Raw genomic sequence first — 26,500 nt, 5'->3', positions numbered from 1 at the left:
AAAAAAAAAGAGGAGAGTTGTTCCTCTTCTTAAACTATAAAATTTATTACAAGTCAGTATAGTTTATTTGTCTTAGGAAATACTATGACATAGAGAATAGTTACTTTAGATCGCTACATCTTTATAATGAATTAATTTTCAATAGGTTGTTAAATGTAAATAAATAGAACTTGGTCTAAAGAACCTGATTTTGGCCTTTGTTTTATTATCATATCCTGAAATTAATGAACAGTAAAACAGTTTCTCTTCTGTCTCCTTTTTAAATAAGAAAAACATGCATAACAATTTGAGTCTTCATTTCTTCCAAATGAAGAAGAAGTTGCTAAGAATTCATAATTCTTTGTAAATGTGTTTTTTTTATTTTCCATTTTCATTTTCGTAAGAATTCATAATTCTTATAAACAATCATGTACTGTAATAGAACAAGAGGCATGACAATCCCAACCTTGGCCTAAACATTGGTATTGTAAAGGTAAGTAAGAGTCAGTACTCTTCTGGAATAAGGTTTGTGTATCAAAAAGCTGAGAATGTTCTTGATTCCTGTACAGATTCAAATTGGTCATTGGTTAGACGGTTAGGATTAAGTTTCCCAAAGGAAAACAGCTCAACCTTCAACTCTATCAAGTTCTCAGACTTCTTCTATTGAGGAAGTTTTAAGTCTTCTTGTATTTCTCATTCAGTTTTAAGGAGAATCAGAGTGTTGAATTATATAATTCAAAGGCTGGAGTCCATTCATGATGTCTCAGTCTTGACCATTCTTCCATCAGTCTCTTCCAAGTCTCCCCATAGAATCAAGGAAAGGAATTCATCTCAGTGACCGTGTATAACTTTGTCCTCATACAGTTCCATATGTATACAACAGTTTGCGAGCCATTCGAATATTTCCGCTGCTCTGATAAATGAGCGACAAATTGAAAGCGATATCATTTCGTAAGTCTGTCTGGTCAGCTTCTATTCCCTAGTTTAAAGGAGAAAAATCTCTTTTAACTTGTCACAAAATAACTTTTCCCCAGAATTCATATACATAAATTCATATATATATGAATTTAAAATTTATTTTTAAACATTTTAAAGAAAGTTTAAAAACTAATACAAACTAAGAAAAATAAAAATACAGAGAAAGCTAAAAGTGCAAGAAAGGAAAAAAGGAGACAAATAGAAAAGAAAAAGAAGTTGCCAATCTGCTTTACAGCAGTTATACACAGAATTATAACTCTACTCTTATTAATCTATCTAATCATCAAAACTATAAATTATAAGTTGATTTTTTTCTAATTATGGGCAAAGCAGTTTCCAGTCAGCAATAAACATAGACACTGTCTTTCCCTGAATCCAAATCTTTAGAATAGTTTAATTTTGGAAAAAATCCTGCACATGGAAATGTAATGTGGCAATTACATTTTCTGGAATCTTCTAAAACAACTATAAATAAGGGATAAATCTCTTACTTCAGCACATTGCAAAATTGACTATATTCTGCTTGGCCTTTTCAAAGGATTTAAATGGCATGCGACTATGCTTGGAACAGTAATAAAACGGTTTTAATAACAATTTTCTTAAATTTCAGGGCAGAGTTTGAATCATAAATGCTTTGTGAGATAGGTCGGAGAATGCAAAACAGGCTCCCTCTAAACATTTTGAAGAATTGAAACAGCATTATCAGGAAAACCATAAATACTTAAGTCATAAAAGGGAAGAAATTTGGCACTGGATATGAATGGCCAAATTGAAACTGTGGATGGTTGGGGGGGAGAGGGGGTGTTCCAAATGAAATGGCAGCTTGTCAAATGCTGATTTGTTATTGCTTTTCATCAAGAAGGCCATGAGGCAGTTGACATTCACTTTATAATATATCTATGGTTTTCTCACGTTTAAATTAACAACACACATGAGAGTTAAAACCATAAATATTTTATAAACACCTTTGTATAACTATCCAAAGATGCCAACATGGATATGCATGTTCTGTTTTTTACTGGTGATGAAAACAGAATTGGAAAGGGGGGATATAGGAACACGTGAGCCTATAGAGGTTGGCACTTCGTGAGAATGTTCACACGTCTTAACATTCAAATCCTAATCAAATGCTGTTCCACACAGTACCTCTAGGACCAATGGAGGTAATTCCAGGGCCTTTTTGTAATAGTGAATAGCAAGATGTACTAATCCCAGTTGATGAAGGGCACGTCCTAAGTTGTAATAAGATTCTTGACAAGAACCACGAAGGCTCAGGTACCGTTGCAGGAATGAAAACCCCTAAATACAAAAGGAAAACTTCACTATTGCAAAAATTAAAAATTACAAGTTAACAATCGAAACATCAGAAGTAATACTGTCAGACTTAAATTTACATATGGCCACCATTAAATACAGTAAAATATATTATTCCTTATGATGCACTATGGAAGCAAAAGCTGGACTAGGAAGAGAATTGATGCTTTGGAAATTTAGTGTTGGAGGAGACTTCTGAGGAACCAAAGACAGCCAAGAAAGCAAATAGATTATCGAACAATCAACCCAGAATTGTCTTTTGAGGCACAAATGATGAAGCTCAAATTACCTTACTTTGAACATACTATGTGAAGATCTAGCTCTCTGGAAAAGGGTTTTGGGAAGGATGGAAGGAAGGAAAGAGGAGAACCCGCAGTATCGAGAAAGTCTATGTGCTCACTAAGGAGTTGACACCAACTTGATAGCATTTAATCAGTCCCCATAAATATTCCACAAAACATTTTGCAGTAGTAAATCTCCCACCAATAAGACTATTAAACTGCACTAGTTTATAAGTCTTGGAAAATGTGGATAATAAAACATTAATGGGATTAATTGACAGAGATTGTTGGTGTCAGCGTTCCAAATATCCTCCAGATTAATTAAATCAGAGTTCAAGGCAGAGCTTTCCTCAAAGTTCCAATTTATTAAGAGAGACATGTTGGTACATCTGCGATAAACCCGAATCTGAAAGCTTCCCGGGAAAGTTCATGATCTTGTCCCCACACCCACAAGCCCATCACATGGTCCAACCTTCCTATGCTACGCTGGCATTTCCACCCATCCACTTCCGGTCAGGTGCAGAGACAAAAGATGACCTTGATATTTAGAAAGGATTTTTTTTTTATTTTGAAAACAACACATTCTACACCTTACTATTCCCCCTCCCATTTTCCCACTAATGAAACAGCGTAGTAAAGAGTGTGTGGCAGGCCAAAGATCTTAAATGGAACTGGCTGCAGGCCTGATAGTTGGTTAATTATCTTTTCTTCTGAAAAACAAATTACACATTCCCAGTACGACTGGTAATACTGATTAACCTGCTTACAACCCAGCGCCACATAAAAGATATTTCATGCAAGATAACTTTTACAAGAATATATGGATTATTTTTACGGTCAATTCTTGAAGACTTGCCTAAATAAATTTTAAAGGAATTTTATACCATTTAAGATGAGGTAAGGGTTTGTACACGAAAGTTGTGAGAGAAAGACAACACACCTGTATTATGAGGGCATGTCTTTTTAAAACATATTTCTGAGATGCCATGTGGATGAAAATCAAGCCTATGCAAAGACTGTACAGGGGTTCATCTGGGTTAGTACGGAATGCTTGTACATATTGCCCTGCAAAGAAATAAGCAGCGAAGATTTTTGGAATGTCACGTATGACTGGATATATTTTACTGAAAAAGCTTTCAAAACAATTAAAAGCAGCAATACATCTATGGACCATTTTATTTTTTGAAGTTAAAAAAAACAACAGCTGTTTTGGGCCAGTGGGCATGTCTGAAATTTTGACAGAACGGCTGTAGTTGTGTTTGCCTATTGTTAATGAGTAGGAAAACTACATATGGGCAAGATGGGAATGATAAATCACAAAGTCCTTGTTTATCACAAGGCATGTTGATGCGGTTGTTGTTCATTACTTATGCCCAAGGATGCCCTCTGCTGTTTCATCATAGTTTGGCCCTCGCTCGGGTGAAATGGTTTAATCCAAAGCATTGGTTGCAGCTATTCTCCAATTTTGTTTTTGCAAAATAGTAAAACCACAGCTTATAATATTCCAGTTTTATATGGCCTATCTCCAAATACACAAGACATAATTCTACGTACATCTCCACACACTGCAATTGCAATTTTTAAATTAATAACAGTAAGAAACATACCAAGGGCATGCTTGAAACAACCGGATACAAAAGCATTGTGGCCATTTAAAACACACAGTGCATGATTGTCTGGGTTCTTCAACAGTAATCGTAGACAGAAGCGATGGTGCCGGACGTCTTGGGAATGCATGGTGATTTGGTTAAAGATATTCCAAAGCTGAGGCTTACTGACATGTTCCATTACCATTATCCTACAAAAGAAACAGGTGCTTTTCAGACTGCTTGTAAATGATAGAAAAAAAATCAGTCTATAATCACGGAGGATAACCGTGTGATCCAGTAACAACATGGCAATAGCAGTTAGCAATAGCAGTTAGACTTATATACCGCTTCATAGGGCTTTCAGCCCTCTCTAAGCGGTTTACAGAGTCAGCATATTGCCCCCAACAATCCGGGTCCTCATTTTACCCACCTCAGAAGGATGGAAGGCTGAGTCAACCTTCAGCCGGTGAGATTTGAACAGCCGAACTGCAGAACTGCAGTTAGCTGAAGTAGCCTGCAGTGCTGCATTTAACCACTGCGCCACCTCGGCTCTTCCATCCCTTTTGTATATTTCCTATAATGAGCATGTTCCACACGGAGGCTCAATTCACAGAATTACACTCAAAATAAGCCAGCCCAGACCACTCACCACTATATTACTTGACCTAGAACTAGTCTCTTTCAACAGACAAAATGCATCACTAGACCCTTCAACTAAAATGATTATTTCACCAACACTAAATTTATTTAACTCTGCAGGAGGAGATGAAAATATGGTATTCTGAAGATATGGCACATAGGTAGGTGCTTTGCTTGAGTTCTCGGTAGAAACAAAAGATCTAAATTATCTAGAAAAATACCATATCAGTAACAAGGTTTTAATTTAAAGAGATATTGAAATGATTTTGCCTTAACCCAGTGGTTCCCAAACTTGGCAACTTTAAGACTTGTGGACTTCAACTCCCAGAATTCTCCAGCTGGAGAATTCTGGGAGTTGAAGTCCACAAGTCTTAAAGTTGCCAAGTTTGGGAACCACTGCCTTAACCCAATGTGATTGTTGGAATGACCTACCTGATATAATTATAAGCTTTTCTAAAATTCTTGTCTAAAACTGCTGCCGAGAGACCAAAGTATTCCAGTTCTTTGCGCTTCTGCCGATCATCATAGAATGAATAATATTCCAGAGAGGAATCCACAAGCAGTTCTGCCTCCTTGTATCGCGTAAGGTCACACAATGCATAGATTGCCTTAAGGAGAAGGTTCCACCAATCCTCTTTTGTCAGAACACTTGTAAGCACCAAAAATATAGCTAGAGTCAACCATAAACTACAGTTAATTTTTACACAGACAGAACATAAAACGAAAACATAATTGAAAACATTAATAAAAGTCTGAAGTAGAGGTTAACGTGTGGATTCAATAAAACTGAAGGAATATCAAAAAGCCTATTATCACTGAAAAATTGGCTCAAAGCGTATTTAACAAAGGCCAGTTTATCAACAACTGCAGTAGACAACTGTTTCCACAATTTGAACAATTTAAATTGTCTTACCTTTTTTTGTTGTTTCTTGGTCATCATTATCAGAGATTTTATCTCTTGAAACTTTTATAAGATAGAGATGTCTTTCTCCCGATTTTGAGCTAGATATTAAACACACCTGAGCTCTGTTCATGGCTACCTGCAAGTTGAACATTTAAAACACATCTGAAAAAAGAAAGACCTTACAGTAGCCCATTCTTTGCTTTCAAATAGTTTATTGATTTTTTTCAGTTTGTAACTGCATCCCAGACTTAACAAAGTGAACAATAAAAAGTGCCAAAGATCTATGATACAGTTGGCTTGATCCAATTACAAAGCCGATTAAAATTGATTAGAAACCATAAATTTTCGTTGTCTGAAGTCACCCATAGATACAACTGTTACAGTTCAATACAGAAAGACCCACATCTGTAAAAAACAAAACTGCACACGTTACCTTTTAAATGTATAATACTTTTTCTCGTATTCTGCCACATGTACTAAATACCACACATTTATTTAATGTATACTTTTATGCTATTTCCTATACAATCTCATATTGAAGAGAGTTACATAAAAGCTATTAAAATAATTACAAAACAATTACACAAAACAATATTAAACATTTGTATTAAAATAGGTGGGAGGGGAAAAAAGACAAAAATACTTTTTCAAAATTCATAGTCTTTATCAGATACCTAAAAAGGGGAAAACAGGGACCTCACACACTTCAGACAGAGTACCTGTTGGCACCCTCAAAGGAGTCCTTTCATTAAATCTATAGTGATGAAAGAATTCTTGGCTTCAAATTGTTTGCAATCTTATATACCAAATTAAATCCTTAACCTGAAACAATAACTACACTTATAACAACAGCAATCTTATATGCATGTTCCAATCAGCAATCTGACGCCTACCCTCTTCCATAACTCTAAATTCTGGAGTGAGCACTATAGTAATTTGTATAGTATAGATTACAATCATCTAAAGTCTATGATGACTAGGGTATGAACTATGATTAGACATTTGCTTCCAGAAAAGGGCATAATTGGTATACAAAGTAATCAAGGAGAAAACCGACCAAGAATTAAGAATACGTTTTCTGACAGTTAGAATAATTAAACAGTGGAACAACTTGCTTCCAAAAATTGTAGGGGCTACAATACTGGAGATTTTAAAGAAGAGATTGGACAACTTCTTTGTCTGAAATGCTGTAGTGTTTCCTGCTTGAGCAGGGTGTTGGACTAGAACACCTCCAAGGTCCCTCCCAAGTCTGCTATTCTGTATGCTACAGACAGTAATATCAAAAGTTGCATTCCTTTAAAGCAAAACATTAGAATGGCTATAGCTGATTCTGTCTTGACACCAGGACTGAACCTGGATGAAAAGAACTGAGATAATAACTATTCTCTAAGAAATCTGCGTGACCCATCAAAACCGCTCTCGACTAAGCCGCGCCCGATTAAACCGCGTCGCTGATGTCATCAACAGGGCGACAACACCCAGCGCGGAGAAAGAAGGGCGCTTTAAATAGCGCTTTAAAAGCAAGCCGATTCAACTTAAGGTAAGGGTTAGGTTTAGGGTTAGGTTTAGGTTTAGGTTTAGGATTAGGTTTAGGGTTAGGTTAAGGGTTAGGTTTAGGGAGGTTAGGTTTAGGTTTAGCGGTTAATTTTAGGTTTAGGGTTTACAGCGTGCTTCTGTCTCTGCGCTGTTGTCGCCCTGTTGACGTCAGCGACGCGGTTTAGTCGGGCGCGGTTTTGTGGTGGAACCAAAAATCTGCAGCTATTTTGACAGATCTTTGCCTAAAAAAACAGGGTACTTGTATCTGGTAATCTATTAGCCTAATCTTATAGATCTATAATAGCTTCTTCAGAAGAAAACAGATCATTGTCTTATCTAGAGTAAAATGGCTTTACTCCAGCTCCTAACCAATTAAACTCTTTTGACCAGCTTGAATAAATCAAGCAAGGTAACTATAACCCCCACTAATATTATGTCGCTCCCTCCATATCTTAAAGCAAAAAGTAGACTTGAGGGTATGCCCTGCTTTATAAATTAGTGTGATGACAGTATGAAACTTATAGCTATCATAGATGACATGAAATCACAGATCTTCTCTAATAGAACAGCGTTAGCTTGAATAATGGCATCTCCTGTAACCACTTAAGAAGGATTCTGAAATACTACATTGGGGACCAAGTAATCAGGGAAATTGTTGGGCATTAAGAATCCTAGTCTTTATCATTAAAGTAGATGAGAAAGAAAAACATGAGCAGGGGGAGAGAAGAGATATAAAAATTAACTTACCTTTAACAGCATGGCTAACATGGTGAGCAAAGAATCTACATAGCCATACATGTTGCCCTGAGAGAACAGCAATGTTGATCGGTGAAGCAGCAATTTTAATTCCTAAATACAGAAAATTGGGTTACAAAGGCAAGAACTTTAGCTGCTTTCTATCTGGATCCCAGATCTTGGGAAAAGGCGACTGTTCCCTCCTGACATTTTTTTTTTCATTCCAGCATCTTGTTTCATTCTTTGAGCGATTTAGCCCTCCCACCTCAAGACGGTTCCACCACAAAACCGCGGTAGACTAAAGCACGTGTGACTAAAGCGCGGTGACAAAACCGCACCGTCAAAACCGCGTGAAAACAGCGCGCCGACAACAGTGCGCCGACAGAAGCGCGCTGTAACATAACCCTAAAAATAACCCTAAACCTAACCCTAAACCTAACCCTAAACCTACCCCTAAACCTAACCCTAAACCTAACCCTAAACCTTACCTTAAGTTAAATCGCGCTTCTGTCGGCGCGCTGTTGTGGGCGCGCTGTTGTGGGCGCGCTTTTGACATCTCACGGTTTTAGCGCCGCGGTGTTGTCGGCACGCTTTTGACGTTCGCGGTTATGTCGTGCCACGCCTCAAGACTTCAGAATAGAGTTCACACCATAAGATACATGCTTACTTGCTGAGCAGCGTTGGCATCCTGTGCCAGGGTATCCGGATCATACATGGGCTCAAGTGCTTCTAGAGCTTTCTCAGGCCGGCCCAATTGCTGTTGTAGGGTAGAAAGAGAGATCCTTGCATCCAGATGCAAAGGGGTAAGGTCAACCACTTTGGCATAACTCTCTGCAGCACGATCTATATAGCCCAGCGCTTTCAAGCATTCTAGCAAGGAAAGGACATTTTTTTAAAAATATGTTGAATGTTTGAATGTTTATTTAATTTGTATGCCGCCCCACTCCCAAGGGACTCGGGGCGGCTAACAACCAAAGGGGGGAAGGGGATACAAATAGGACAAAAGACAGACAGAGTAAAAACAACAACAGTCATAACATTTCAAGTGGGGCTGGAAATTCATCAGCCCGAGGCCTGCCGGAACCACCAGGTCTTCGTGGCTTTGCGGAAAGCCTGGAGGGTGGTGAGCGTCCGGATCTCTACAGGGAGATCGTTCCAGAGGGCCGGAGCAGTCACAGAGAAGGCCCTCCCCCGGGGATTTGCCAGTCGGCACTGGCTGGCGGATGGAATTCGGAGGAGGCCTAATCTGTGGGATCTGATCGGTCGTAGGGAGGTAATTGGCAGGAGGCGGTCTCTCAAGTACCCAGGTCCGATACCATGTAGGGCTTTAAAAGTAACGACTAGCACCTTGAAGCATGTACAAAATAGTTTGTGTTCTGAAGAGGTAGAACAGAATTTTTAATTTAATTTGTCATACAAGAATTTCTTTAAATCCTGTCTATAACTTTCAGTTTCCACAGTTAAAGTGGTCACAAATATAATTAACACCTATGATTCTACACATGGACACTGCTACTGAATGCCTCTCTCTTATCTTAGAAGAAGGGAGCCAGACAAAACATGGGCACCATAGGGAAGATGTTAGTGGGAGTTAGGGATTGTAATAATTAAGAAACATGAGTATAGGTAGGTAGCGGGGGTGGGGGAGCTATGCCCATCGATCTTGTTTATTAAAAAATACCATACAGGAGAATGATGAGACTCCAAAACATTATCATTAAGGAACAGCAGTTTGCTGATACAGCTTCATGCACATTACTTAAAGAGAACAAGTGATGTTCGTTAATATGACACAGCAGCAATCAAAAAGTTATAGGTTCTAAGCACTTTATGGTACCTCAGTATATCTTCCACTATTTTGTAAAATAAGTTAGCATTATTATATACTAATAAATAGAAAGAATGACTACGGTCACCTGCTAGATTTATGAACCTGAAAAAATCTGAACCTGGGCAGCTTGTTTTTAGACATTAATTTGAACTTAATTCAATAATCAGGTACATTAATTACTAATTACATATAATAACAGACAGACATACTTCAATTATTTTGTTCAAGAAATAGCTAACAGGCCAAAAATCAAGCCAACAGATAATAGAATTTAAGATGTGGGACTTTCAGGGTTAAGTCAGAGCTTTTAAGGGCACATATTGCTGAGAAGCCAATTGTGATCATTTTATTAAGTAATTAAGGGCTACATAACATGCTACTGTAATGCCCCATTCAGCCAAATTGTAGATACAACTATTATGGCTGGGCTGATGTGCCCTTAATGAAAGCAACTTCATAATAAGCCACCCGATATTGTAATACAAAAAGCAGTGTATTCACAGCCATCTTTTTTGCTTTCTTTATCTGCTTTTAAACTTTGCCCGTGTTTCTTCCCTCCTTTCAGTCTTTGTCAATAAATCACGTTATCTTTATTTAGCTTTATTCATCTCAACCCAGCTACTGTAATCTGAGATCCGGCTCCGCTGATGCTCTGCATGGAATGCCAACATAGAAAGTTGACATCAGGCTTTTTTGATATCATGGACAACAATTTACAGAACAGGCAGATAGAAGTTTTTAACAAGGCTATTTTGCTAGGGGAAAGCAGAGGGAAGTACATGGGACGCATTTATTCTTTAGTTTTAACTAACATTTAGTTTGGGGTGTGTGTATTTTAGTACACTTAGGAATAATATTTTGTTAAAAAATTGCAGCTATTCTCCAATATTATGTTTTAAATAAATGGTCTTTCAAAATTGATTGATGCATACATCTAAAAATCTTGTCCATAATCAAGTCATAAATAATATGCAAACGTACAACATATGAACAAAAATGCATATGAATGTTTAGTGCCAAGAAAAATCTAACATCCCTTTGAAAACTCACGAATAGAGTCCCATTCGATGTCCCCTTGGGGTAGTTCCCAGCAAAGTGCCCACTCAACTGCAACTTTAAATTATGAAATGCAACACGTGTTACTGAGCCAGAAAATAACTTATCACATACTAGGAGGAAGCAGTTACCTGCATGTCGGAGCCAAACAACAGCTAAATTGTATCTTTCAGAGCACACCAGGGAACTCAGGAGGGGGAGGGCCGAATCGTATTCTCCAACATCAAGAAATGCTTCTGCAACATCAAGATACAAATCTCCCATATCCTCAGGATTCTGCTCCACTAAGATAGTCAAAAGGAACTTGCAAAGAAGAGCAAAATTAAGAATACAACTAAAGAAACAGATTTGTTGCTTCTTAAGTCGGGAACACTAAGCAGAAGATTTAAGCTTGTATCTCCTTGAAACATTAGAAAAAAACATGCATGTATCTATGTATGTATGATAAACACCAGAGAATTTGGAAGACATTAAGCTTGGAAGGCTGCAGATTTGCCCTAACAATTTCAAAGCCAAATATTACTATTAAAGTATCCTAGCTTTAAAGATACTTTGAAAAATGCACAACATATGAATTATTCCTACAGTGCCTCTAAGGCACAAATACTTCGATCAAATCAATCTAAAAAGGGAAATTCTGGTTCACTTTTTACTAGTCAAGTCTTTAGACTCTGCTTACAGGGACTGCCTACTGAGCTAGACGTAGTTACTTTTATAAATAATAGTACTGTAACGGGAACATAAAATGTTTTTCTATGGAATTACACTATGTTGGATTTGATGAGATGCATAAGCATGTTTTTTTTTGCTTAAGAGACCCACTGAGGATGATTCTGGTTTTGCAAATATTAACCCAACTCACAAATTTCATAAACTGATCCCCTCCCAAGCCCATGCTAACTCATACTTCCACTCTTAATATTTTTAACTGCAAACTAATCGAGGTAATAAGTTTAGAGATATTGAAAATTAGAAGCGAACATACTTCAACTTTTAGATTTGTATAGCCAGATGGAATACCAACGCAGTATCAAAAGTGAAATGCCCCAGATTTTTACTGTAATAAAATATATACAAATATGGGCATATACAAATTACTAGCCTTAGACAACTCCTGTGGGCTCTCCATGTGTGTGTTTCTAAGTTGCTCCAATTATCCAATTCTCCATTTCTAATGGAGAAAGAAAAGGTTCAAGAAAAGTCATCCTAGTGGATCTAGCTCTCCCTATGGATTTCATCCTTCCTTGCCCACCAGATCCCTTTGGAGAGTCTGGTCTTTCCCACACCAGCTCCAAACCTGAAACAAAGTCTGTGTAAGTGTATCCTACAGCTTGTAGCAATTGGATCTTGAATTCCCACTCATTCCAGAGAGTTCACTACAAGAACTCCCTGGAATTGCCCAACTTTTTTCTATGTAAAATTATAGTTTACCACTAGAATATTTTAAAAAAGAAAAGGTAGCTTAGGGTTTACTTAAATGTCTGCTTTTTCAAGAGCAATTCCATAAAGGCACGTAGCAAACTGAGGTGTTTTCAAAACGGAAAATTCCTTAGTTTAATTAAAATTCTAAATTAACTAGTACAGACTTTCGAGTTCATTCAGTTTTTGCTTCAACAGAATACAAATTAGATTGCGTATTAAATTATTTATATTTTTCTTTATTTGGTTCTTTACTTACATTGAGAGGCTCCAAGATATTCAGGTGAATCAAACACACCATGAGTTTCACAGTGATATCAATGGGAACACCATCAGGTATAGAGCATGTAATTTTTTCTGAAGCTAGAAAATAACAGCATAATTACATTTTCTAAATATTTTACAATATATCATGTATATTTTTCAACTACATTCTCCAAATAAATACAGACAGTCCTTATTTAATGACAATTCAGCTGTCAAGTGAAGCAGTCACTAAGTGAAACTATGACCGTGGTTATAATTTTACTACAGCTTTCCCTTGCTCTACAGACCTGTGACGAACATAAATGTGAAGATTAGTCACAAAATTACTTTTTTGTCACCAGCGTAACTGGAAACAAGTCACTAGAATGAGGACTACCTGTAATCCACAATTTCAAAGGGGGAGTTTTGAACCATTAATAGATTTTATTTCTGCACACAAAAATATGTTTTTCATCAGATACATTTGTCTCAGAATAAATGTGAAAGAATTCAATCTGTAGCAAGAATAAATATTCAAACACAGGAATGCATTAGACTTAGTACTCTTTATTTTATTCGTTTCTCTTTTATGTGTATTTATCCAATTTTTATTTATTTACTCGTTTTCCCAATATAAGGTGATGTGAAGAGGAAAGGAAAACAAACCACATTCACAAAGCCTATTCCATACAGTTAATAGGATTAGACACACTGACATACAGTATTTGCAATGTCCTTTTCTGAGCCTTGAAGCAGGTGTTCCTATGTTGTCTAAGCCTTAATATATAATTTGCCCATATCCTCTGATTTTGTTAATATTGGAACAAACCTATAAAATATCTCAGTGCTTATTTTCAGGCTGGATGACAGTGTCTGGAGGATTATAATCCAGCAATTTTTAAACAATTCAGTGCAGCTTTTTCTAACTTTCATGGGGCACAGCGGAAGGAACCAGCTGGCAGGACTGCATGTGGACAGCTAACCTTAATAAATGTATTACAGAAGTGAATTTATGGAAAGAAAGAGGGCTGAAAAATGAAAATAAAACAATCTGCTTACAGCAACAAGAACCAGCTGCATTTATTTATACAGTGCCACTATTATGTCCTATTTATTTATATCCTGAAAGATACGCAAATTGCTCATCTCAGCAATTTTTAAGATGCAGAATTGCATACTCACATGCGGAATTGGTTCCAGGCACATATTCTTGCTGATTAATTGTTGTTCCTGGATCTTCCTGACTTTCCATTGCCTCTACCATGGAACAAGGGGGAAGAACAGGAAAAATAAAGCATATACTGAGCTTATGAAAATCATTCAATAAATATAAAATTACGCCATATAAAATTACTCATCAATAGTCTTTTATCAATGGACACATAAAGGAAGAGGGGAAGAAACCTATTTACCAAACCACCTGAAGGTAAGACAAGAAACAATGGATATAAACTAATAAAGGAAAGAAGCAACTAGAACTAAGAGAAAATTGCTAACGAGTGAGAACAATCAACCAATGGAACAAATTCCCTTTGGAAGTTGCAGGTGCCCCATTACCGAAGGCTTTTAAGAAAAGACTATTTCATTTATCAAAAATAGTATAAGTTTCCTGCATGCGCAGAAGGTTGGACAAGATGACCTCCAAGGTCCCTTCCAACTCTGTTACTGTTATTTATAAAGACTATGTGTATTTATTATTAACTACTATATTGGCAGGAAAGAGTTAATAGCACATCTCTAATAACATCAGAAAACCTGACTATTTCAGAAGATTAACTGTTCCACATAGAGTTCAACGCATGGTCCTCAATCACTCTAATACCGTTTTTATCTGCTGAAGAATCTTTTTCTGCTTCTTGCTTTTCGAGTACAATTCCTGAACAGTCTGTAATAACCTAAAAGGAGGAGAAATGATTTTGGTTGTCAAGGAATAAAATGAATGAACCTAGAAAAGGGCAATTTAAGAAGAAAAGTAGTGAGAACTAAGAGGTAATTTAATGATTCAAAGCAGCAACTGACACAGAGTCACTACAGGGATGAAATAACTCAGAAAGTATGGGGAAGGTCACTGAATAATGCCTAACAGGGAAAAAATTAAAAGAAGATGTAAGAAATATGAAGTCTCGCCACTTCCTCTCTAGCAATAGCCTAAATGCAACATAGTTGTATAGAGATCACTAGCACAAGTTCACTTCAGCATAAAATATGGCTCTGGCATGCTCAATTAACCTCCAAAGAAAAGTTAATCCTGACCCATAACTTTGGACAAGAGGACAAAGACAAGAGCTTTAGAGCAACACAGAATGTTCTAATTCCAGAAAACGACAACTCATCCAAAAGCAGAACAAAAGATCTTCTCCGTTTCTCTCTACGTACTGAGACTCTCTGGTCCAGAGAGCTGGGAGAAGCTGATATTCTGCGTGCAACTTGGGGAGACATACTCTTTTCAACAACTATTCCTCTGGAATCCTCATAGTAAGAGGCAACTCAACTGGTAGAAGGGCAATCTTAATTCCTTGAATAACAGTATTAGAAAGTGCACCTCTTTATGCATATGCATTTATATACTCATTATATTATAAACAGACAGCAAATAGATTAATTTAATATGCTTACTGCTAATGCTTTATCATACTGCTTGTTGGAAATATACAGCTCAGCAGCTATATTAACGTCTTCCATGGATACAAGGCTTTGATGTTTCATAAAAGCTTCTTCCATTATCTCAATAGCAGCAGTGATATCATTTGCTTCATAATAACTTCTGTGGAATACATTAGTAATTGGGTAATAGTAAATGTAAATAGTAATACATCTTCTGCATTAAACATACACAAATTATTACAATATTTTCTGGGCAAGAAAAACAATAATCCTCATTGAAAAACACTATTTATTATTGTGAATATCAAAATCATGGTACTTTTGTGTTTGTAAACTTAAAAGCAAGTCATGATTCTTCAACTCATAGTTTATAAGTTTTATCCAAAATCAGGTTCAGCAAGAAAATTAATGTAATTTCACCAATATACAACCCATTCAAGAAGCTGTGATTGATCACAGGAGAAGATCTGATTGATGATACCCTATTATGCTGGTGAAACCCAAAATTCTAAATCATGATAATTAGCCTAAAGCCACAAATTTGTAAACCTTTGCAAAATGTAATTATCAAAAGTGAAAGCAAAAACTTTTAGCATTCTTTCTTACAGCCAATACCAAAGAAGGAGAGATAGTGATAATAGACCAGCCTAGAGCAAAGCTAGCTGAATTCATACCTCTCTAAACCATGACTTAAGATAAGGGGTGATCACAATCCATGGGCTTGGCACCCACTTTGTGATGTCGCAACATCCTGCGGTCATGTGATTGCCATCTGCAATCAATTTCAAACAAGCAAGCCAATGGGGAATCTGGCAGAAGTCACAAAAGCAACTATGGGATCTCTCACTTAACTCAGGATGATTTCTTTAACAATGGCAATTGGGAATGACAGAATTTCAGTTCACCAACAAATGCGCGATCGTCAAATCCGCGCTGATGAAACCGTGCCCGCCATCAACAAACAACATAATGGGACGCGAAAACGTTATAACCCTAGCCCTTTATAATGTTGTTTTCGCGTCCCATTATGTTGTTTGTTGATGGCGGGCGCGGTTTTGTCGGCGCGGGTTTGACGATCGCGCATTTGTCGGGTCACGCAGAATTTCCACTGCTAGGAAATGGAATCACATGATGTTGCATTCTTTTACTGTCTGTTTAGCAATGGACATTCTAGTCTCATTGCTGTTAAGTGAGGACTGTCTGCATTCCAAAGCATCCAACCAATCATAACATATCATTTCTGTATCCTGCAATTATTAACTATACCAACAACAAGTAGAAGAAAAAAAAGCTACTCCATTAGAAGCTGATGTTTCAGTTCAGTTCAGCATGACTAAGTGTTCCACTCTACTTACTTGGCCATATCTCTTGCCAAAAGCATAAATCGTTCACCATCAAAAGGAGTCAGAAGATTTAAAATGCGTCTGTAGCCATCCATTGCCAGTTTGTGCTCCCCTAACTGTTTGTAGAGATTTGATCTCTCCCACAAATAACGCACATTAGTAGCATCATACTTCAGAGCTATAAAAATGGAAGTGGTATGATAAATCATTTTGATATTTGTAATTATTGGAAGCAATATGCAAATATATACAATAGAATAAATAAAATAATAAACGTCTCATCCTGAAAGTGGATGAAATAAATAAAAAAATTCTGAACACTGCATAGACTGTTATCGTTACATACATTTTCAAGATTTTATTATATAAAGATAAGATGGAGGGAATAACTTAAATTTAACAAGTTAGTAAATTAAATGAAATTAGGATTGATTTTCTATTGGTTTGGCCTATGTAGTTTTAAACATAGTTCCAGTGCATTGTTTTGTTTATATAAAGTGGGTTTGAAAATGGATCTTTTTCCATTTTTTTTATTTTTAAAGATTGAGTAATTCTTAAAGCTTACAAAATATTATTGAAAGTGAATTTGAAAGTATGTACTTATATATTAAAGGAAAATTTTAAAAGATGTATTAGAATTTATTTCAGTTGTAAAGATGAATTTTTAAAGAAATATTTAGTGTGTTAAAATGAATATAAAACTTCATTTTAAGGTTAAAAATTTGAAAGGAGTATAGTCGTTATTGTTAATATAAACAATGATAGTAGAATGATTAATATGTTTAAAAATAAATATATATCATTTTTCACAACAGGAGAAAAAATGGATGAGATAAACGAAGAGATTTTATTTAGTCTTGTTTCTATTGGAATATTGCTTCTGGTTCTTAGATTTGGAATAGAAAAAAAATGAATTTCAGAATTTAGACTGAAGACTTTATAACAGTGTAGTTATAAGATTGGCTTATAATAATTATACGTAATGTAAACAGTTGAGTTCTAACCATATTAATATTTTACTATTGGAAAGAGTCCACACTTTTTTCTTTTTTTCCACTCTGCATTCACCCCTTTATTATTTTTATTGAATTTTATTCTGTAATAAATCTTAATAAATCTTAATAACACTTTTTTTAAAAAAAATGATTTTAAAATATACTTCACTTGCGCTATGCTATAAACAGAATGCTAGATGGCCATGATAAATTGGTATTATTCCTCAAGTCAATTGTTATATTTCATTTCATATTACCTGCCACATCTTTGTGACATTATAATTTAATATTCTCCCATATAATTTCAATCAGAGTACTTGAAAAGCTTTCTAGCAAAATACTGGCAAGCTATCATATAGCTTTTGAAAACTGTATACATTTTATCTGCCATATCAGGGTCATCTATCACTTTCGTACAAAATCAATTTCCCATCTTGATTTGGTATGTTATAACAAAAGACAAGGAGATTGTAAATATACTATGTCTAAATATCTCAACAAATTAACTTATGAGATGCCCATCAAAATCAGCTGAATGAAATTAGGTTGAGTAAATACAAAGACTAATCTGTAATGAAAACAATATCTTGACACTTGCTGCAAAATGAACAGTAAAGCAAGTATCATTAAATGATCTACTATGACATTAATTTGTTTACCTTTCGAATAGCAAAAGACAGCCTGTTTAATATTGTCTTGCTCAAGTGACATTTCAGCTAGCCTGACCCACTCCTCTGTGTCACTGGGATTTAAGTGAGCAGCAATCAGTTCAAACTGCAAGGATTTTTCCATATCTCCTTGGTCTTCATAAATCATAGCAAGAGTGGAGAACGGCTCATAAGCAAGTGGAGCTGTTGAGTGTCAAAAGAAAAATGGGTTACAATTCATAATCATTTCAATAAAAATGCCTACATTTGTACATGCTGTACCTAGCAACAATAATCATTTGAAAGTGTTTAAAGGCAGATTAGCAGCTCATTTCTGAATATAATGCAAAATACTGTTTTCGACCTGTAAAACTGTAGCAGTTTAGACTGGAAGGAGCATGAGAAGGATTTCCTGCATAGACCCACCCAACTGTTAAGTTCTTAGTGTGAGACCCTGCTTTGGATGCTGTAGTCTAGAGAGAAGATAGTTACAGAGATTGGGATCTTTTCCAAACTTTCTTCCATGACACAAACACAGCAGCATTTGAATTGGCTTTCTCCCGTTTTATCAAATTTTAAATTATTTGACTGCCATTGTTGATATTATGTTGGGCAGCTTTTAATTTAAAAAAGCAAACAAAAGCATAATTCAAATATGGGAAGTTTTTAAAGAAAAAGAAGCAGTTTATTTATTACAAATATCTGAAGGCTTAGGGGGAAATGTGACCTTTTCCCATTTTTCCCCTAAGCCTTTTTTCCCCTCCGAAAAAAGGAAAAGACTAAAAAAACAACCTTCCGTTATTTGAGAATTGTAACGGGAAAGCTTTTATCTAGCACTATAGTTTCTATATTAAAGAGAACAAACAGTGCAATACAGCATGATGCACTAAAGTAGGAAAGAAAGGATTCAGTTGTCTATATCTGACTTTTTATCTAAAGATCAGTGGGTCTGCTCTTAATAAGGCTTCAAATAAAACTGTTTTATTATCAGGTTGACGGTTTTCTATTTCAACTTCTTTTTCTAATTTACAATCTGGCAAAATTAAGAGAATCTAGATCTTTTGGTGTTTCATAGATTGTAGATCTCCTTATAGCAAATATTCAAAACGTTTGAACAAAACACAATTAGTACATGTAGTTACAGTATTGTCTGGCTTAATTCTTCTTTTACATTTAATTGCTATGCCAAATACAGTTAATGTAAAACTAGCTTAGGCTGTTCATATTGTACAGCAGATTGTTAAAACAGCAAAGTGAACTTAAATCAGTAGAGGCTAATATAAAAAATAAATACAATATATATTTTAGTTTTCTCCAAAATTTTCATTAAAAAAAAAAGCAAAACATTTTCCGTGCTTTAAAAATGTCCAGCAATGTAACATTTCCACACAAGCATAGCCAAAGCAAAAAGTGGTCATACATCAAATTTAAAGAATACGTTTTTAAAACCATATATCTATTTATTTCCTTATGGGTTTATTTCTCCTATTCCTGAAAAGTAATGTTAAAAGTAAACTTTTGAAAGCTTGGCAATAGCAGATTGAGAGTCCAAAGTGTTCAGAAACTATGAATGGGTTAAGTTTGTGCATCTATGCTACCATACAACACTAATGTAAGCAAAAGATCAATGCTAGAGCAAAGTGGTTTTGAATCACATATTTTCTACATTGGGAAAATTTAAGAAGTTGCAAAGAAATCAGGAGAAAGTATAGTTTAAATAAAAACACAGAAGAGATGCAAGGTCAGCTCTATAATGACACACTGAACTGTTTTGTATTAATGTTATGTGTCTCTTCTATTTATTCTCACCCTGTTTTTCCAAAAACAAGACCTCCCCAGATAATAAGCCCAATCGGGCTTTTGAGCGCATGCGCTAAAATAATCCCTCCACCAAAAATAAGCCCTCCCCGAAAATACTGCAACACAGCAGCAGCCCTGAGGTGACCACACTCGCCGCCTCTTGCAGCTCAAAAACAATAAGACCTCCTCAAAAATAAGGCCAAGCGCTTATTTCAAGGGTAAAAAGAAAATAAGACCGTGTCTTATTTTCAGGAAACATGGTCAATAAGAAATCTCACCCATAGAAGCATCCAAAGATACCTTGTCTTATGATCTCCATGCACATTAGAATGGCTTCTTCATGTTCCCCTCGAGCAAATCGAATGTTAGCTTCACCCATGAGGCCTCTCAGGGCACGAGGCAATTTACTGCGTGGACGTTTTTCCTAGAAAACAGATTGGTAATATATTTCAATAAATTCAGTTTTTATTACTACTTACAAGGAATATTTTTAGTAAGAAATATATTTGAATTGAGGGCGTTTATTGAGCTGTTGATTTAAACTGTTGTTTGTGCAATAGCTATGTACATTATTTAATATTAAGTTTATATCAGACATCCACACAGAACCCACTTAATCAAATTCTATCATAAATATTTTCAATTAAGCAGCAAGGATGTGGATGCTTCAAAAAGGGTTCATAAGAGATGGTTCAGAATGCACAGGAATGAGAATCCTTCTTTGGGGCAATTAGATCTTTTTTGCTTTAATGACTTTTATATTGCTTGCCTTCATCATTTTCTTAGTCTCTCTATTAAGCACCATCTCTAGTGCAAAAACATCGCCAGCTGTAGGTTGCTCAGAGATCTCCTCATCTTCCTCCTCTTCTTCTTCATCATCATCATTCTCTCCCATCATGGAAGCAAAAACTCGATGGACAGATTTACTGATACCATCTGATATCTCTTCTGCTCAGAGAGAAAAAGATTAATAATAATGATTAATCACGTAAAAAAAGGGAGGTCATAAAATCATAAAAGTTATCCTCAAAGAAAGAGAGAAGGAATTCCAGTTCAAATAAGAGAAATAACAAGAAGCAAAAGAAAACTGAAGGAAAATTGTAAGTACAATCATTAGTCATATAATTTTCACTTAGCAACTGCTTCATTTAATACCATCTTGTCAGTATCAAAACAAGGAGTACTTGTATTAAAACATAAATGTAATCAAATACTCACAGAATCAATAAGAGTAATTTAAGTCTTTAAAGTAAAGAGGCAAGATTTTGGGGGAGATAACAGGAATTAGCAAGAATCTACAATATTTCATCTTTACCAGTCCTCACCCCAAAAACATGACAGCAAAAATAAAGACAACTATTATTTTGCTTTCATTTCATGTTTGTGTAGTCATATGTTTTAACTTGAGTTTTATATTTCCCAGAGAATTGGTATTAGTTGGTTGTCCAGAAATGCAATAAATTATAATAACTAATATCAGTTAAACAATAAATTAATGAAAAAATACATTGAAAAATTAATGAAAATAATAAAAAAATATAAATCATTTGAACATGTATAAATAAGTAAATTCAAAAACTCCTTGCATTTGACTTATAGCTATTACTTACTGCTAATTACCTACTGAGCCCACAGTGGCACAGTGGTAAGAGTGCAGTACTGCAGACTACTTCTGCCGACTGCCAGCTGCCTGCAATTTGGCAGTTCAAATCTCACCAGGCTCAAGGTTGACTCAGACTTCCATCCTTCCGAGATGGGTAAAATGAGGACCCAAGTTGTTGGGGGCAAAATGCTGATTCTGTAAATCGCTTAGAGAGGGTTGTAAAGAACTGTGAAGCAGTATATAAGTCTAAGTCTCCCAAAAATCCCTGTTTCTATAGATCATTTTCAGCTACAGAACAATTAGTCAAGATTTCTCTGCCTATAACTATTGGCAACCTGACAGTGGGAAAAAAAGTCCTCCAAATCAATCCCATTCCCATTTTTAAGTTTTTTAATGGAACTACTGAATATTCTAAGGGCATTGTTTCAGCATTAGGAAAGCAAAGGCTTTGCAAAAAGATCCAAGTACTCCAAGAATGGAGCAGTAATGTAATACAATGAAAAACTATAAAATGATGTTTTCCTACTAACAAGGAATTTGAAGTGAGGGAGGACTAGTTTGGCCTTATGGTTAAAGAACCAGACTAGAAATCAGAAGACTAGTCCCAACTTCGGTTCAAAGCCAACTGGGTAACTTTGGTCAAGTCACTCTCTTTTAACCTATAATCTTGTTGGCAAACTTGAGCAACAAGCGAGTCAGACAAATCCTGTTGCAACTAATACATCAACACACAGTGCATCTGGGGGTGGGGTTGGAAAGGATCCAAAAAAAAAAGCAGAGCATCCTTCAAAGCACTAGAAACTAGGGGAGGGGGATTTGAAATGGGTAGGAGACAACTTTGATTCAGTACGTCCCAAACTATTAGGATTATATCTCCTACCATCAGTTATCATTGGCCACAATAACTAAGGCTGATGAGAGCTGAAGGACAGAAGGTTTCCTTCTCTTTCTATTAATAAAGTGATAAGCTTGAAAAATAATATAATAGAAAATCATATTATTAGATCATCACATTTTTTGTATTTCTACACCAACTAGCAGAAAACCTCAAAAATTTTAAATCAAAACCAGAAGAAAGTCCAGTTGCCTCGTGAAAAAGCACCTTTGGGACCTCAAAAATTTCCTACTCTGCGCCAAGATGCTGTAGACTGATCACAAAGGATATACCGTACATATATGTTTGAATTAAGGCCAACAAATAATAATTAGTATTAGATACAGATTTCTGAAACTGGGGAAATTTTGATTTATTTTCACTGCAAAGTGGCAGTAAACCCCCATTTTCTAACTTATAAATGTGACAACAAAGCAAAGTTCAGGATAAATGTAAATGAAACAATAAGCCTAAAATATACCTTCTGCTTCCACATGTCCTTGTATTTCAGTACACATCCCTTGCCCAGAAGTAGAGGGTCCATCAAAGTCTTCTGCATTTTCTTCAATGAGTACGTTTTGTCCCTGTAAAGATTAAAAAGGAAATAACATTAATTTTATAATGTTACAGGTAGTCCTTTTATTTAATGACTGTTCGAAGTTAAAACAATACTGAAAAAGTGCCTTATGACCATTTTTCACATACAACCATTGCAGAATCCCCATGGTCATGTGATTAAAATTTGGAATCTTGACAACTGGTGAGTATTTATGCAGTTGCAGTGTTCCAAGGTCATGTGATCACCTTTTGTGCTAGTCTGGCAAGCAATGTATATGGGATGGCCAGATTCACTTAACAACCATGTTACTAACTTAACAACAGCAGTGATTCACAGTGAATAACTGTGACAAAAAGGGTCATTAAATGGGACAAAACTTACTTAACAACTGTGTTACTTAGGAACAAAAATTTGGGTTCAATTGTGGTCGTAAATCAAGGACTGCCTGTTTGGGAATAGAATATTCTGTACTAAAATTCAGATCTGCTTAAGAAAAATGATATATGAAACCTGAGGTTTCATTGTATGACTTATTTTGGAAGGGTTTAACTTTTATGAAAGTTAAATGGTCAACTTAAAAAAAAAACTTTAATTAGTCAGTAGACAACAAAGCTAAGTAATGTAAAACAGGCTACGTGTATATGGATATTATATCATTAACAGGACATATTCCTCAATTGACTGCACATTTTGAAAATGATTTAACAAAATTTGGCTACACTTTGGATAACAGAATCATGTGTATCTTACTGGGGGAAGTTATCATCCAGCCCTCTCCCAGAAAAATGAAATATCCTAGGAAATATTGAAAAGGCAGAATATTTCTCTGGATGTGAAAAAGGAAGAAACATGTTTTAAAAGACAGAATAGCTGCCTGCAGCTTCCTGCCCATCCCCCTTTGTCAATGAGCCATTAACGCCTGAGCTAGCCACTTTACATAATAAAGAGTTTTCCCGTTCAGCTCCAGAGTGATGGGATTAAGGCATGATAATATTGGCCTTCTAGTCAACTCATATGGCATCTGAGAACTCATACCTGGATTCAAAACAGCCTAGAGAGTAGCTCCCTGCATGGCATCATGGGAGTCTGACAATCAATCAGAATACATTTCTTACACAGGAACGGAAACAGAGAGGTGGGACTAAACTGGTTATAAAAAGCCTAGCAAGCCCCTCCCTCATCCCTTCTCTTCTTCTCCATCAACATTGAAGCATGTGATCACCTTTTGTGTTCAGGGCTCAAGCCATGTGGCCCTGTCCAACAATAAACCATCTTTCCAAGCAGTCTCCATGTCTCCAGTGTCTTTCCCCCCACTTGGAGCTGAACCCAGAAGGACATTTCTTTCAACATTACATTAAACAATCTTCTTTGAGAGACCGCCTCCTGCCAATTACCTCCTCGCGACCTATTAGATCGCACAGATTAGGCCTCCTCCGAGTTCCATCTGCCAGTCAGTGCCGACTGGCAACCACGCGGAGGAGAGCCTTTTCAGTAGTAGCTCCGACCCTTTGGAACGATCTCCCCGTGGAGATTCATACCCTCACCACCCTCCAGACCTTCCGCACAGCCCTCAAGATCTGGCTATCCCGTCAGGCCTGGGGTTAAAGACTGTAATCCGTCCCCACCCGAATGATGAATGTTGTTTCTATTTTTAATTATGTATTGTTTTTATATGTCATTGTTTGTACTCCCTTTCCCCATAAGTTGTAAGCCGCCCTGAGTCCCCTTAGGGAAAAGGGCGGCCTATAAATAAACTTTTCACAATTTTCACAATTTCACAATCTAAACGGAATTGGTCAGAATGGAACAACAATTTAAATAAATTGAACCAGTTGAATAAGGGCCAGCACAAACTTATAATGTAACACAATGTGTTTTACTGCTATAATAATCCCTTTGTTGTCCCTTTGCTCAAATGTGATTTCCTTGTATTTCGCATTAACCAAGTGCCCAAAAGCAAAACAATCACAACCTAAACCTTGCTTTTATGTCCCCAACATAAGCAATAATATTGATAATTATGTCTTCAAATTCACCTGGACTGGGCTGCAAAAATCCGAATTAAACAGCCAGCACGCACACCGAAAATCCTACTAGTAGTCAGGGGGATTTTTGGGTCCGAAAACGAGCCCTAGGTCCAGCATTTGTTTTTAATTAAAACGAACGAACACCAAGAAAGGATGGATAAGACGTATGCCATCACGTCCCTTCTTGCGTGTCCTACTAAACTTATTTTTAGGATTTTATGACCCAACATCCTTATTTAAAATGCAAGCAAGATATCGGTTACCTGAGTACATTACACACTACTGAAAATGAGGGGAGTGCAGGCGATAAGACCCCTGACAGTCATCCTTTTAGACCAGTGTTTCTCCACCTTGGCAACTTGAAGATATCTGGACTTCAACTCCCAGAATTCCCCAGCCAGCGTTCGCTGGCTGGGGAATTCTGGGAGTTGAAGTCCAGTCATCTTCAAGTTGCCAAGGTGGAGAAACACTGTTTTAGACAAGAGCGCGAATATCCGCGAGGCAAAAGAGGCCTCACCTTTCTTTCGCAGCTTTTACGCTCCTCCCGGCGACGCTCGAACTCCTCGAAAGAGATTTTCCCTTCCAGGTACTCAATTAATTCGGGACTAAACCCCGACATTTTATGCCGCACTGATGGAGCAACGGTAAGCCGATTATCAACAGCCGCTCCGGCGAACGACGGGGAACCTATTTTGTAAAGGACCGCAATTCCCTCGCCGAAAAGAGTCCGACTACGAACGAAGAGAAGGGGGGGGGGCGCGCTGACATCGCTGCCTACCGCGCATGCGTTCGTGGCTGAGGTTGCTCTACGGCAGTGTTTCTCAACCTTGGCCACTTGAAGATGTCCGGACTTCAACTCCCAGAATTCCCCAGCCAGCATTCGCTGGCTGGGGAATTCTGGGAGTTGAAGTCCGGACATCTTCAAGTAGCCAAGGTTGAGAAACACTGCTCTACGGGAGGGAGCGCTGAGAATTTTCCCCTTTCTTGCGTTCAAGCGCTTAAAATCGGAGGAGGGATTTTTTATCTCTTTAAAGGGGAAAGACCTTCAATCAAGTGTTGTAATAAATGGTCATTTTCTGCCATACTATTGCCAGGCAGCTCTGTTGTAACCATGCATTAGTAGTGCCATCTTTGGATCCACCTCTATAACTTTCTTTATCAAGAATAGGCGACCTGTACTCGTCTTTGTACTTCATCCGCCTCGCTCAACTCGGTTGACTACCGGGAGTTCTGGGAGATGTAGTCCAAAAATTGAAGGATAGGGGCAAGTCACCAAAGTCGTAATACAACAGCAGCAGCAATTTCCTAAATCAGCCCTGTCTCTTCTCTGAGTCCCTTTCGGACTCCTGACTTCCCTACAATAGGTAACTGCTAACAAGAGTTTAATTACTTTTATATATCTGTGGTGGAAAAAGAATAAAGATAAGAGCCAGGTCATAGAAATGCTAATGTACATTCTGGGTGATTGTCAAGTAGAAATGTTAATATCTCTTAGATTGTCTTAGATGTCTAATGCTTATTTTCTTAGCACGAAATTAACT

The 26,500-nt window shown here is 36.7% G+C and overlaps 1 protein-coding gene across 1 annotated transcript; it reads right to left on the bottom strand.

The window, feature by feature from the left end:
* Nucleotides 1–185: 185 nt before the first annotated feature.
* On the bottom strand, nt 186–25,697 carry GTF3C3 (general transcription factor IIIC subunit 3). The gene is made up of 19 exons (XM_087707608.1): nt 25,477–25,697; nt 22,855–22,957; nt 20,666–20,844; nt 20,197–20,320; nt 18,109–18,300; nt 16,467–16,632; nt 15,124–15,271; nt 14,330–14,402; nt 13,690–13,764; nt 12,521–12,624; nt 10,974–11,145; nt 8,623–8,825; nt 7,968–8,069; nt 5,694–5,820; nt 5,213–5,450; nt 4,160–4,350; nt 3,493–3,617; nt 2,104–2,256; nt 186–958 (listed from the first exon to the last, which is right to left on the bottom strand). Exons 1-19 carry the CDS (start codon nt 25,576–25,578, stop codon nt 836–838), a joined length of 2,700 nt encoding a protein of 899 aa, XP_087563734.1. The 5' UTR covers nt 25,579–25,697; the 3' UTR covers nt 186–835.
* Between the last annotated feature and the right edge of the window lie 803 nt (nt 25,698–26,500).

Source organism: Thamnophis sirtalis, unplaced genomic scaffold (assembly GCF_051295495.1).
Source record: "Thamnophis sirtalis isolate CommonGarterSnake01/CBP01778 unplaced genomic scaffold, rThaSir2_p1.2 scaffold_1, whole genome shotgun sequence".
NCBI lineage: Eukaryota > Metazoa > Chordata > Lepidosauria > Squamata > Natricidae > Thamnophis > Thamnophis sirtalis.
This window is presented reverse-complemented; position numbering and strand designations above follow the sequence as displayed.

What these genes read in the sequence shown, in the direction of transcription:
- GTF3C3 (XM_087707608.1), bottom strand. Translation starts at nt 25,578, where the DNA reads ATGTCGGGGTTTAGTCCCGAATTAATTGAGTACCTGGAAGGGAAAATC. An exon ending in CATGGAGATCATAAGACAAG is followed by an intron (nt 18,301 to 20,196) that starts GTATCTTTGGAT and finishes GACACTCAACAG; the next exon opens with CTCCACTTGCTTATGAGCCG. An exon ending in ATATCTTGGAGCCTCTCAAT is followed by an intron (nt 11,146 to 12,520) that starts GTAAGTAAAGAA and finishes CTTCTTTGCAAG; the next exon opens with TTCCTTTTGACTATCTTAGT.